Source organism: Chiroxiphia lanceolata, chromosome 3 (assembly GCF_009829145.1).
Source record: "Chiroxiphia lanceolata isolate bChiLan1 chromosome 3, bChiLan1.pri, whole genome shotgun sequence".
Lineage (NCBI taxonomy): Eukaryota > Metazoa > Chordata > Aves > Passeriformes > Pipridae > Chiroxiphia > Chiroxiphia lanceolata.
This window is the reverse complement of record NC_045639.1, coordinates 47,998,183-48,012,030: the sequence shown is the minus strand read 5'-3', so window position 1 is coordinate 48,012,030 and position 13,848 is coordinate 47,998,183. Positions and strand designations below refer to the sequence as shown.

The window sequence follows — 13,848 nt, the reverse complement described above, 5'->3', positions numbered from 1 at the left end:
AGGGTCTTAAATGTGGCTGTGTATCATCACAGAGGTAGCTGGGAAGTTAACAGGGAAAGGTACATGACATATTTGTATGAAAATCAGCTGAAGCCAATGCTACTAATTCTCCATTATGAGATAAAAGGAGACATAGAAAAGGAGAACGTACCCCATTATTCAGCAAAGCAACAGTTAAAACCATCATAACAATGGGAGGGAACATGAACAACTTGTAATGATGATGATGAACATGATGTGATTAACATCCCCTTATGATGAGTTGGATTTATAACGTTCATAAGACATCTGCAGTTGTGCTAAGTGTTCAGAGTGTGTAAACATGGTTAAATTACGTTATGTTGTGATAAATGACATTTTAAGTGGATAAAAAATTGCTGTCTCAACTTCCCTCCACCTCTGTACTTGGGGGGAATACAATGCTGAGTAACTACATACTATTTTGATTTACTTATTAAATCCCTTTCTGGAAAACTGATGTCGGTATCAATTTTTTTCTTTAAACAAAAAACCTATGAGCCAAATTCAGCTGAAATACATATGTTTAACTTAAAATTAGTGCCATTAATCTCAATAGAGCTGAATAGACCTCTCTGGGAACAATCTAGGGCTGTAAGAAGAGCCACCAAAGCTATTTGTGATGACTATATCATGAAACTTTGCAATGTGATTGAAACTTTGCAATGTGATTGAGACATTGCTTATCCAAGAGCTCTTTAAAAGAATCTCATATGCTGACCCCTACACAGAAGAAAGCTCAAGATTTCTGCTAGCATGATGGGCTTAGTGATCTTTAAGATTGCCAAAAGTAGTTCTAACTGGGTTTCAGCTAGCATCAGTATATCAAAACTGGTTTTCCTTTTGCCAAGGCCTTCAAGTAAGACCAGAAATTGAGGGTCCGCAAAACAGAAAGAAAAGGGGGAGGGGAGGAGCACACAATGCTCACAGTATATTTTTATACATATTTACAGAAGGAAGAGCTGTGCTATCCAAACTTGAGCTTTCCCCATGGATGAGTCAAACATAACGTTTCATCCCAGCGAAGGCACAGAGAACATCTCAATGCACAGAAACATTTCTACACAGGAAAGGGTCTGGGAGATATTGACCCCACTTTGGGTAATTATGATCATCTCCTTCCTGGGTTTTTGTGAAAATGGAATTGTCCTCTGGTGCCTCTGCTTCCAGATCAAAAGAAACCCATTCACTGCGTATATCACACACCTGTCCATTGCTGATATCTCCTTACTGCTTTGTACGTTTATTCTGTCAATTGAGTACATTGCCGGTTTTGGATTTGCATATGGTTTTTACTATTATATCACCACCATACTATCTATCATCTTCCTTCTTGGCTATAACACTGGTCTCTATCTCCTGACAGCCATCAGTATTGAGAGGTGTCTGTCTATTGTTTACCCCATCTGGTACCGATGCCACCGGTCACAGCACCAATCGGCAATTGTGTGTGCAATCCTGTGGACTCTGTCTTTTCTGATGACAGTAGCCGAATATTTAACATGCAAAGATGATTCAACAAAGGAAAAATTCGACAACGGCAACCATTGCCAAGCACTGCTCATCTTCACGTGGATCCTGACTTTCATGATCTTCATTCCTCTAATGATTCTGTCCAGCCTGATCTTAGTTATCAGGATTCATCGTAACTCCCTGAGACCTCATTCGTCAAAGCTCTACATCATCATTGTGGCCACAGTCATTGTCTTCCTCATCTTTGCCATGCCTATGAGGCTGTTGTATCTTCTGAATTATCACCACTGGTCATCTTTGCTCAGCCAGCAGAACCACGTCACCATCGTTCTCTCCACTGTTAACAGTAGCATCAACCCCCTTGTTTACTTCTTTGTAGGAAGCAGCAAGAAGAAAAGGTTCAAGGAAAGCCTCAAAGTGGTTCTTAGTAGAGCACTCACTGATGGGTTGCGGCCGAGAAGCCAGGAAGTTGGCATGAGTTTGGATATAGCTGAAACAATTTTCTAAAGCTTAGGGGCAAAACTCTAGGGGCAAATAATTGGACTTGGAAGGTCTAATAAACCACTGCAAAACTAAAAGTATTTTTCTTCCATAGAATGTAAAAAGCAGTAGCGAAATGGTATTGTTATCTTTGGTGGTTGAGCAATGGAAAAATATGGACTAGAATAAAGATAACTTTTATTTGTATTTTTTTAATTATTCAAACACATGCTACATCCTGATGTGACTATGTCAGTCAAAGATACCACAGTGGAAAAGAGACAGGCCAACAGAGAATATAAAAAAAGGACACAGAAATATGTTATAAATAGTGTGACATTTATACAAGCACCAAGTAGCCATAAATGCTATTGAAGTCATCAGGGCCTGTGTGTATTTGCATTTTTAAAAGTCAAATTCACTAAACACAGGATTCACATTACATACTGGGATTTAGTTTCAACTGTTTCCAGCTTGTTTAAGTGCGCAAAAGAGCTGCTCCCTCGGGGAAACAGAAGAAGAAATCCACGTATGAGAATAAGTCCCCATACATAGCCAAGCACATACGGTGTAGCTCTGGTCTAGCAAGAAATCCAAGTATATATTAAATAGTCTAATTCATCTGCCTTTAAGGGGCTACTTCAGAGTCTGTTTTCAAAGTAGATGTTGCACAATTTCCAGTGACATCAACATGTCTCTGGGTCCTTGGATAATTTGGTACCTGACACACAGGAGTTTCTGCCAATATAGAGATGTTGTCAACTCACAGAGGGCTTTTGCCCTAATTATGAGGGGTGGGGTTGGCTTATCCCCAAAATGTCAGTGTTCCTGTAGGTTTAGTTATTCAAGGAGTCTGTAAGAAAATCAGTCCCAACATTTGCTGTCCCAGACACTTACTTAGTATTTATCTGTTCTCTGGAGAATATATATTCCCCATGTGTCTGTTTTATAACAATCGGCTTTGGATAAACAGAAAAAAGAAAGGTGTGCCTCACACAATGAGTGACTGGACACAATGAGTGACTGGGGCTACACCCCAGGTGCACTGTTCCAGCTGTCTGTCTCCTTCTGCTGTATGCCAGGGTACTGGGGTTGGTATTTTGTGGAATTTAATTCCCAGGGCCACTTGCCCAACTATAGCCAAGCTGCAGAGTGCAGAGGAAGACAACAGCAAAGAGGGGATGGGGCCAGGTCAGCTTTAGCACACAGAACATGGGAGGTCTGGGCAGTCAGAGTGCTGTGGCACTTTCGAAGAGACATATGTTTGCTTCTGGCCCCTGTGGAGCTCCAAATTCATCAGGAGCTGAGACCTCCCATCACAAGCAAAAGCAGCATCTTCAGCTTCCCACCAAGTTTCCATTGGCACACTTAATAGCTAACTGGGGAAAGAAAAATACAACCTACCCCTCCTTTGTTGAAAGATTGCCAGTCTTGGAGTAAGGAAGATGGTAGGTTAAGACCGAGGATTGGATGGGAATTCATGCAGAGAAGAGATCTCAGAAGGATAAATATTCTTTCTGTGCATGTGCCCCTTTCTCCTTACATTAAAGTGTTTCAATATGCCATTGCAGAAAAGACTCGGGAGAAGGAAGAGGTTACCCTTATGTCTTCCTGAGTCTCTTACTCCATTAAGACCTTTATCTATGACAGCCCCTCCGCTTGTCCCAGTTTTTGTCCTTGAAATTCTAGTCCCAGGCTTGTCACCTCTATTGATTCAGGTAGTAGGTAAGTGCAGTCTGCTACTCTCTTAGGGCAGAGATCTGCTGTAATGCTGAAATGACACATCAGCTGAGCAGCTCCCCATTGCTGATGGTGAGTGCAGGATAGGGCAAATAGATCTGTGGACATGTTGGGAGGGACAGGGGGGAAAGAGTGATGTCCACATGCACATAATATGGGTGTGCATGCACCTGCTGGGAGCTGGGGGACTGTTGGGAAATTCGTCAACATTGATAAATGCCATAAACTTGAATACTAAGACAGATCTAGCCCCCCTATCCCCCAAAAAACCCAGACCCTTCTTTAAAGCCATTCCCTACCCTTACCTCAAGACTCCTTGCAATAATCACATGGAGAAGCAGAGAGAGTGGCAACATTGCAGGAAACATGTTTAAGACATGTTTCCACTGTAACCACACATGTAACTCAGTTCTCTCAAGAGTGCTTCAGATGAGATAAGGCATATTATTTACAGTATGTAAACATACCCAGATTACTATGCTAGGTTTGGGTTAAGGATCACTGTGCATGCAGCCAGGCACTAGAGCTGAAGATGCAATAATATGCAGCAGGGCAATCTGGATGCTTATGAGCTGAACAGGTGCTCTAGGACTTATGGCTTCTTACCCCTTTTCACCCGTGCCTGGTCATGACCTCAAATTTTGGCAAAATGTCCATAGATCTGTTCACAGAGCAGACAAAATTAACACTCAGCATGAGATGAACATCCAGAAGGATGAATAAGAATGAATATTTAACAGTTGAAAAATTATTAATGCTTCCCAGTCCACAGATAAAAATAACTTACGGGTGTTCTTTCTTCTTTATCACAGCACCTGATGACTGTTCTCTGTGCAGACAGGCAAGGGGAACTAATAAGCATATGATTACATGATTTAAAAAGGAAAAAAAAGGCAAGACGGGGAAAATGTGACAATTTGTTGCACAACAAAGATGTGATTCTCCACCAGCTTGCATTTTGAAAAATTATTTGCATCTGTGGAAGAGGTTGAAATAAAATTGTGGAGATCAGATGGTGTAAACACTGTAGTGGTGCAGAGCAGAAAAGATTGTCTTGAGGGTAAAGTACTAGCCGTGGAGTTTAGAGATGTGGGTTCTATTTTAATGCAGTATTGGCATCTAATTTTTCTGTTCCTCTCTTTCCTGACTATAAAATGAGGGTATATTATTTTGCTCCCAGTGTAGTGCCTCCACATTTACACTATAGACGCTTCAGAACAGCAGCTATCCCTTGGCTATCTCTTGTAAAGTCCCGGTCAATAAGGACTTAATTTTGCGGTGCAGTCAAGACATGGAATTATTCAGGGAAGTCATGCCCAATATAGCACGCACTTTGTTAAAAGTCCCTTTACCAGACTTCTGTTCTACTTGATACTAATGAATGTTGTGGAGTATAAAAGTATGGCTAGAAATACAGGAGGAAGTCACTTCCCTAGGCACAGAAGAGTTTTTGCTGTTGTAGCTATGCCCTGGATGAAGAGGATGATATGGAGCAGTTTGCTGTGCAGGTTCAGGCCCAAAATGATGTGATGAGTTTATGCAGCAGCTTTCCTCTATAACTCACAGAGATGAGGAAGAAGATATTGCCCAGTTTACTTCTAGCCTGGAGCACTCCCTGGGAAACCCTCTAAGGGAAATTGAAATGCTTCTCAGTTGCACTGGTTGCTGCTGTAAAAAAAAAACTCCCTCGCACCCTTTCCTAGCATGAGAACAATCTGCAAGTGCACAACATTCCCTGGTAAAATGCCTCAGGTCACTTTGGGGGGGGAGGATAAGAGCAACAGTTCAATTGCAGGGTTCTCCAAAAAAATCCTAGATAGAACACCCACAAAGTCCAGGAGCCTGTGATGTCTGGCTCTTCATGTGCAGCAGCACTCCTTCTCAAGTTCTCCCACTCTGCCAGTCTCAGGGGGAGCGTAATCCACAGAATGGGTTTTGTAAGCAGAGAGAAGCAAGTATTTTTAGGTATAGTCTACAAATAGATGTAAAACTTTTAAGAGCTATGTGCAGAAGATGAAGTGAACACCTTGGTGTCACCGTTCTATCTCAGAACAAAAAGACATTTGCTTAAATGCGTTGGAGGAGGGTGCTCTATGCTCTGTGTCATCTTTGGTCTATCTGGATTTAATTTTTGACTCAAAGAGTGACATATGTGTTTCAGATATAACTTTTTTTAATATTATTTATAGGAAAAAAGTTCTCTTTGGTACAAGTGAAGTATTTCAAATGAATACATACTCTAAGCTCAGTGAAGATACTCAATTACATATTATAGCAAATTGTAATTATTTTGTGAAAATAAATACATACAACCAGTAATTTTTGTTTTGGTTAATAATGATTTTTTTTTCCTCCCTGGGCTTGGCCTGGAATGGACCTGCCTGTAGCCAGAGGACAGGCTGAGCCTGTCAGACCAGTGTCTGAGCAATTAACATCTCTATTTCTAACCTTGGCATGGCTGAGGTCCTCTGTAAATATAGCTCTATTCACTACCTATATTTTTTATTATCTGCTCTCTTTTGTTCTTTGATCTGCTAGCATATACAGCGTTTCAATACAACACTGGCCTCTGTTTCTTAGCAGCATTCAGAGTTGAGAAACTTTTATCTGTACTTTTCCCCACAGGATTTCACGTCACTTCCCAAAGCACCATTCAGCTACTGCGCATGCCATCCTGTGGCTTCTCCCTTGTTTAATCCCTATAGCAGAAGACTTTAGGCCTACAGCACAGCTATTTTAAATCCTTGCGCAGTCACAGTAAAATATCCATCTCTCAACTTTCTGTCCATCCTACTGTGTACTCCACTCATACTTCCCTTCAGTTTGATCCTTGGCATAAGGCTTGTAAAATTCTGCAGAGACTGGATGCCTCCTACCCTATCTACTCAGAGTCACTGCAGCCATTATGTTCTTCTCTTGGCCATGCTCATGAGATCATGTACCTCCTGTAGCACTAGGGTAACAAAATGCTGCCAGAAGGATTGAACAAGCTTTCACCATCATCAGACACGGTGTCAGTCTCCTCATTATTGCTTTGTGTGGAGCTGCAAGGAAAATAAGACAGAGAAAATTCCTCCAAGCAGTTTTATGAAGCTTTCAAAGATGAATTACTGCTAGCTTGTCAGAAAGCTCCAACACCTTTTTCAGAGATCATGCTCTGAGGCTCAAGCACACATTAGAACATTGTGAAGGTTAAAAGTTAAGACAAATAATATACAGAGAAATTTTTTTTCTTGTTTGGCACAAACCTTCTATCCTATTTTGGATGAGAACATACACAGTATTACCTAATATTACTTTATTTCAGCTGCTAAGGAAATAACTGTCTGAAAATTTCAGTATTTACTACTAGTAATTTTTCCATCACAGTGTTTATTCACTTCAGTAAGGGTGAACTGCAAGATTTTCTTCCCCATTAAAAGATCTATCATGTCTTTAAATGTCATGTCAGTACATGAGAAAATGCCAGAAAATCCTTCAAAACAATGGTTATTCCACGTTATCTGATGAATATTTCTTAACACATTCACTATAATATTTATGTATATTCTGTTCATTTAACTCTGGTTCTGACTGAAAAAAAGGCAAGGAAAATCTGGATTACTTGCATTGACTCAGGTGAAGATATTACAGATTCAAAACAGTGCAGTTTGGAGATCTCCTTCTTGTCTTGTGATCTACATGTCATATTATTACGATCTAATGTGAATCTCTAATTGAACCATTTATGCAATACTGTTATTTGGTATTTATCCTCTAATGGCTTAACTGGGCCTTCATATACACACTGATACTTATCTTTCTCTATCCTATCTCCTTCAGCAACTTGTGAATATAAAACAAACAGGGCAATGCCGTGTCTATTTTTAAAAAAACAGTTTGTTACTTTTCTTCTAAATGAGTTAATATGTAACCTTGTTTCTTGCACTTCTATTTCAGATATCTTGAAATGTTTTACAGACAAATGTAATGGAAATAAAATGTGTATTTAAAAGACATTTAATATTGGCCTAAATGTATTTATGAACGTGGCTATGCAAACAAATTATATGCATGGACAGAGTATATATCATCAGAATACATCAATAAATTCTAGCAAGGCAGAGTGATACAAGAATCACCTGAATAAAAGTAAACCACATATTTTAGTCCTCGACAAATAGCATATTATGCAAGAAATGTCTTGCTTAGCTTCTTTTCCCCTGAGAGGACTGTGAAGAAAATGTAGGTTGAGCCTTGATGCTTTAAACAAAGCCAATTTGATTATTTCTCTGCTGTGTATGAAGTTTATTAATGTGTGATGCTGAAGATGGCATTTTGATTTTAGTGTCCTTCAGCTACATGGGAAGGAAGTCACACTACACAGAGCCAGGAAAAATGAAGCAAAACAGAAATTTATCAGCAAAGCAAAACAAGGAATTAATTCACTGCTTCCCATGGGCAGGCGGGTGTTCAGCCATCCCCAGGAAAGTAGGGCTCCCTCATGCATAACAGTGACTTGGGAAGACAAACATTGTCCCTCTGAACATCCCCCCCCTTCCTCCTTCTTCCCCCAGCTCTATACCTGAACATGGTACCATGTGGTCTGGGATATCCTTTGGGTCAGTTGGGGTCAGCTGTCCTGGCTGTGTCCCCTCCCAACTCCTTGTGCACCCCCAGCCCACTCACTGGTGGGGTGGGGTGAGAAGCAGAAAAGTCCTTGATGCCGTGTGAGCACTGCTCAAAAATAACAAAACCATCTCTGTATTATCACCACCATTTACAGCACAGATCCAAACCACAGCCCCATACCAGCAACTGTGAAGAAAATTAACCCTACCCCCGCCAAAACCCACACAGTGAGGTGGCAGGAAGTTATTTTTTCCTATTAGCACATCCTTCTGTGCTGAGCTGCAATTTACATTAGGATAATCACGTTACAGATGAGGTCCCAGATGCTGGAAAGTGAAACATTTCATCTTCAGAAGTTAAAATGTGATTGGAAAAATCGAGTTATTGGAGAGGAAAGCATGATGGATTATCATTTTTGGAAAGAGATGGTGATATTTTTGGAATACATGGTTAATAATAACAGATAACAGCCTGGGAGATTGCTGACAAATATAAGTCAGGAATGAAACAGAGGGGACGGTCAGCAAATTATTCTGGAATAACAAATACATTTGGGGACACTTTCATTTCGAAATTCTGCCTTGCAAGGTGGGACTGTGTTTGCTACCACCACACTTATATCTCCTCATCTGACAGAATATTCTCTGGGAACACAGCAAGGTAGGTCAGCAAGAGCAGGTCCACATTGCATGCTAGTCTGGTACTGGAACAGGCCACAGAACTAAAGGATGGTATCTAACTCAGAGATGGCTGTTGACATGAGACCACAGAGACAAAAGCTCGTGGGAGATGAACAGACCAAAGTGTGAAGAGAGACACAGAAGTAAAAACATGCAGGACTGGATAACAACATTTAAAACACAGAAGACTCTTTTGCTCTACATTTACTGCATTGGTAAGGTGCCTTGAGGTTAAATCACTCATGATAAATTTCTAGTAGGTGCTTTAAATGAAACAGGATTAGCAGAGAAATCAAATCATATTCCTCTGACATAAAAAACTTTTGCTAGTGAAATTTCATTGACTACCAGTAAAAGTACCACTGGTTTACTCTGGTGAAGTGGTTTGTATCTTACTTACTTGTATCTTACTTGCTCCACTTGGTGCCAAGTGCACCAAGTAACCCAGGCCCTAGCAGGTGAATCAGATCCTTCATAATTATAAAATGTTGAGTTCTGATCCAAGCATAAATAACCAAGAGTCATATGCCTTGAAAATTGGACCAAAGATGTGAAAAGAGATGGAGGAATACAGAAAAGCTCTATAGATTTGCTCAAGAACGGCCTTGACTAAGGGCATCTTCTAATCTTCTAAGCCACAGTACAAAATAGTACTCTTTTCAGTGCATACACCAAGTACAGCATGTTAGGACTTTCCCAACACTACAAAGATTTTAAATAAAGTCTACATGTTCAGAAAAAGTTGATGGTTTTTTATAGTTTCATTGAACAGTATCATCTAGATTAGGAAATGTCATTAATTATCTCTCTAACAGCACTGGGAAGCCTAAACCTAAGTCTGCAAAACAAGGTCATCAGGCACTGTATTCCTCAACAGTCTTATTTTAATTTTTTTTTAAAAGCAGGATAATTCATTGTAACAAATCAGGAGGTAACTCTTATCAAGAGCTTGCCTTTAAATACGCTAAAGAGAGTACAAGCAGAACAGAAAAGGAAGGAAAAGGAGTAGAAAGAAATAGAGAAAGACTGAATAAGCAGCAAAAAGGAGCATTTGGAAATAAGGAAAATGGGTGTAATATTAGGAAGACTAAAATATAGGTGGAGCAAGCAAGAAAACAAGAAAGAAGAGAGAACTACCCTGTGAGTAGTACAGCTGTGCTTTTTGAAGAACAGCACAGCTCCACAGAAGAGCCTTATGAAGTTTTCACAAAGTATAAAAATAATTATTTTATTCTGGTATAGTCTTACAGACAGATAGAAATAAACCATCCAGACCTCACTGGAGAAAAAATTTTCCACAATCAAATGTAAAAACAGCTCTGGACGCTGAAAATTTTTTGTTCCTATTTATTGAAAAGACAGAGAACAGATATGAGTGTCAAAGGAAACTGAGACAGTAAAAGTAGATATGAGCTGCCTCTCAGCCAGCCTGAACTGCACAGCTGATACCAACCACATGAAGCAAGAGTGTGAGTCAGAAGAATGTGAAATGATGTGACATTTGACACCTGGCAAGCTGAAAGAAAGAATCCTAGAGCATCTATGTATCTATCCATCATCTTTTCATGATACCCTGCCCACTGAAAACCATCCATAACATGGAAGTTGCAGTGTGACTTTAAGGTATTCTGAGATTTACTCAACGTAACTAGCAGTCATTATGCTGAGCCTCTCCTGAGCAAAAGGAAAAGGTAAGAAAGATTAAGACATTTACATAATTTCAGAATATTTTAATACTGTGCCATGGTATCTGATTAGCTGAGATGCCAATATCGTTAAGCATGGAGACTAGGTGTTTACATTATTATTTATGAATTAAACATTCTTGTCTATTTGCAAAACATAGTTTAGGATACAGAAATAGTAATTTTGCTTCCTAAAAGCTAAGAAAATATATAGTAAATGGAAACAGTAACAGGATTGGAATCTGCAAACTTTTACTTTATAATTTTATTTTAAAGGTATTTGTCCTTATAATGTGATTTCAGTATTTCTGCAGCTGTGTTGCTATCCTTGCTGTGTTGCAACTTTGGTTCATTGTTAGGCTGATGCATAGGTATTATCACAGCAGATGAAAGTAGAATTTCTGTTGGGTTTTTTTTTTCCTTTCAAAAGGGGATTTTTTTTCCCCAGATATTTCAATTTCTTTCATTCTTGCTAAGTAACTCTTCATATACTTTTCTCTGTATGGAAAGACACTGCTCTGAAGTCACTGAGGCTTGTGGAAATATAGGGGCTTAAGCATACGAAGTGGTACAAAGAATGAAGAATGTAACTCCTAACATCTTCATCTTTTTTTCACTAAACAACTTTGAATTAACTCTTATCAGATAATTTAAATTAACTGTTTCTATACTGCCAGGCCATGACACTGCAATCTTTACATGTATTCCTAATGTTAGCAAGGTAAGCAGTCACACTGTCTTCAGTGGAGTCACTCACATGCTTAAATATACACAAATTTAGGAATAAAGCTTTATTTGCAGAAATCCAGGTAGCTAGTAATATCAGCAGTTACAGTATGTTTGCCTGCTCTGCTGTCTGCAGTGAATTTCCTGGTCAATACATTTTTAATTCAACTTTGTAAGTAGAGGCAGAATTTCCAGCAAATCTTATATATTTGCACTGCTCTGTTTAGAGTGATACTGATACTGCCAGCAGAGCAGCAAAGTTTAAGAAACATAACCACAGAAATAATAGACTTCGTATTCTGTTTGTCAACTGATTCGTCTTCTTTTGAGCCTTTGAGTTCGTGTCATCAAGCTTGTCTTTAAACTATACAGGCTGGAGTCTTAGAAGCAGACAACGGAGATTCTTAAGCAATCAGATTTGGAGCTTTAAGGAATGCACTGAAGGTTAAAATAAAAGAGCAAGAATTCACAATAATGCATCATACAGTAGTAGAAAACTATAGAGGATAATAGCATTTACCCAGTCTTTTTCATTAATTGTTTTTTTGGGTTATGAGCAAAGACAGATCACTTATTGTTTCACGTCATAACTTTTTTCCAGCATAAATACTGAAGTTCTTCCTCTCTTCATGAGCTGAGGACAATGCTATTAGGTTTGTCTGTGATAACTCTAAAAGCTAAATTGCCACTACAGCTTAACAGACCAACCAATGTGGTGGTTGGTCTTCCTCCTCCTCCCCTGCCCTTCTACCAGGATTCATCACTTCACTAAGCTGCTACAACTGCTGAGCTAGCAGGAAAATATTCCCAGTTTCTTTTAGAAGGAGTTCTTTTCTGTTGGACTAATGAGCTGAACTGAGTGGCTTTACACAAGTATCAGCATCTCATGCAAGCAGACAGGCAGTGGGGAGCAATTGGCTTGACTGAGCTGTACTTCTGGCTCCTCTGGTTGGGTGAAACTTCACAGCAGCTACAAGTGATGCTACTCGGGGCCTCCTCCCCCTGCAGCACTTGCTATGCCTTCCTCTCCCTCTCCTTGAGCTGGTGGTGGTGTTTGTGCAGATACGTAGTGAGCCAAGTCAGTCAGGCAACAGATACAGCTGAAAACTTACACAAAACCATCAGAATAGGATGTTAGCTTTCAGCCAGCTGACTGCCCTGCTGCAGAACTAACGCTACTGAAAAGGAGGAAAGTAGAATATCTGAGAGAAAAGAGAGAAAAAGGAGTAGATCACAGCAGCCTGGAATCAGGCTAAACTGCCACAGAGGCAGATCTTCAGTGCTGTCTTATTCCCTTGGGTGCCAGGGAGTGGGGCAACAAAAAACAAAACTATTTCAGTTGTAGGCCTTTTACATTTCTTTGTACAAACGGGTTTTGGAAAGCATTCATAATTAGTGAAGAGAGTTTCTTCACACAAGTAAGACAGCTGTCTGTTTAGCTAGTGTTATTTTTGTTTTTCTTTCACTCTCCCCACCTTTATGCCTCTTCTCACTCTGAACAGTGTTCTTCTTAACTTCTGTAAAATTTAACTGTTAAGTACCTATTTTGAATCTTAACACTCCAGTTAAAATTTGCTAAATCCTGGAAATAATTACACAAGCTCTGGGCCAGATGGCTTTTCTTCGTAGTGCAGGAAGCAGTGGAGGTAGCACTATATGTGTTCCACTTCCTCCTGACAAGGGTGCTGCCTTGGGCAAGCCACCCCTCCTGTTCTCCTGAAATGGAGTAATTTCTAGACCACACCAGTCTCCTCACCGCATTAATAACTCTTGCAGCCAGAGAGCCACATTGCTGCTGTTGCTTCCTTAGTCTTCATTCCTAACGGGCCTAGTTTTCTGCTCTCTCCCAAGATTTCACAGCACGTTTCAAATGACTTGTTTAAAACTCCATTAAAGTTTTCCAAACAGGATTTCTCTCACTCTATTGCCAAGCCACAGAGTGGGTCAGGTTGGAAGGGACCACAGAGGGTGGTCATCATAAAGGACATTGCATACAATTACATCCAGACAGTTCTTGTGTATCTCCAGCAAGGGGGACTCCACAACCTCTCTGGGCAATCTGTTCCAGTGCTCAGGCACCGGCACAGTGAAGATCTTCCTCATATTCAGGTGGAACTTCCTGTGCATCAGTTTCTGCCCGTTGCCTCCTGTCCTAGTGCTTGGCACCACTGACAAGAGCCTGGTTCCATCATCTTGGCATCCTCCCTTCAGACACTTCTAGACACTGATGAGCTCGGTTCTCAGTTGTCTCTTCTCGAGACGAATCCCCCGAGCTTTTCCTCGTAGGAGAGATGCTCCAGTCCCTAACCCTTTGTTGCCCTCCGCTGGAGCCGCTCCAGGACACCCCAAGCCACTCACAGCACTCCCCACAGGGCGAGACCCCGCACACCCCACACGCCAAAGGCCGGCACGGCACTGCCCCGACTCTGCTCCTG

At 40.4% G+C, this 13,848-nt stretch overlaps 1 protein-coding gene across 1 annotated transcript; it reads left to right on the top strand.

Annotated features, from left to right (window-relative positions):
* Positions 1-1,008: 1,008 nt before the first annotated feature.
* On the top strand, positions 1,009-1,998 carry MAS1 (MAS1 proto-oncogene, G protein-coupled receptor). Its single transcript, XM_032683942.1, has one exon. It carries the CDS (start codon positions 1,009-1,011, stop codon positions 1,996-1,998), a length of 990 nt encoding a protein of 329 aa, XP_032539833.1.
* The last annotated feature ends 11,850 nt before the right edge of the window (positions 1,999-13,848 follow it).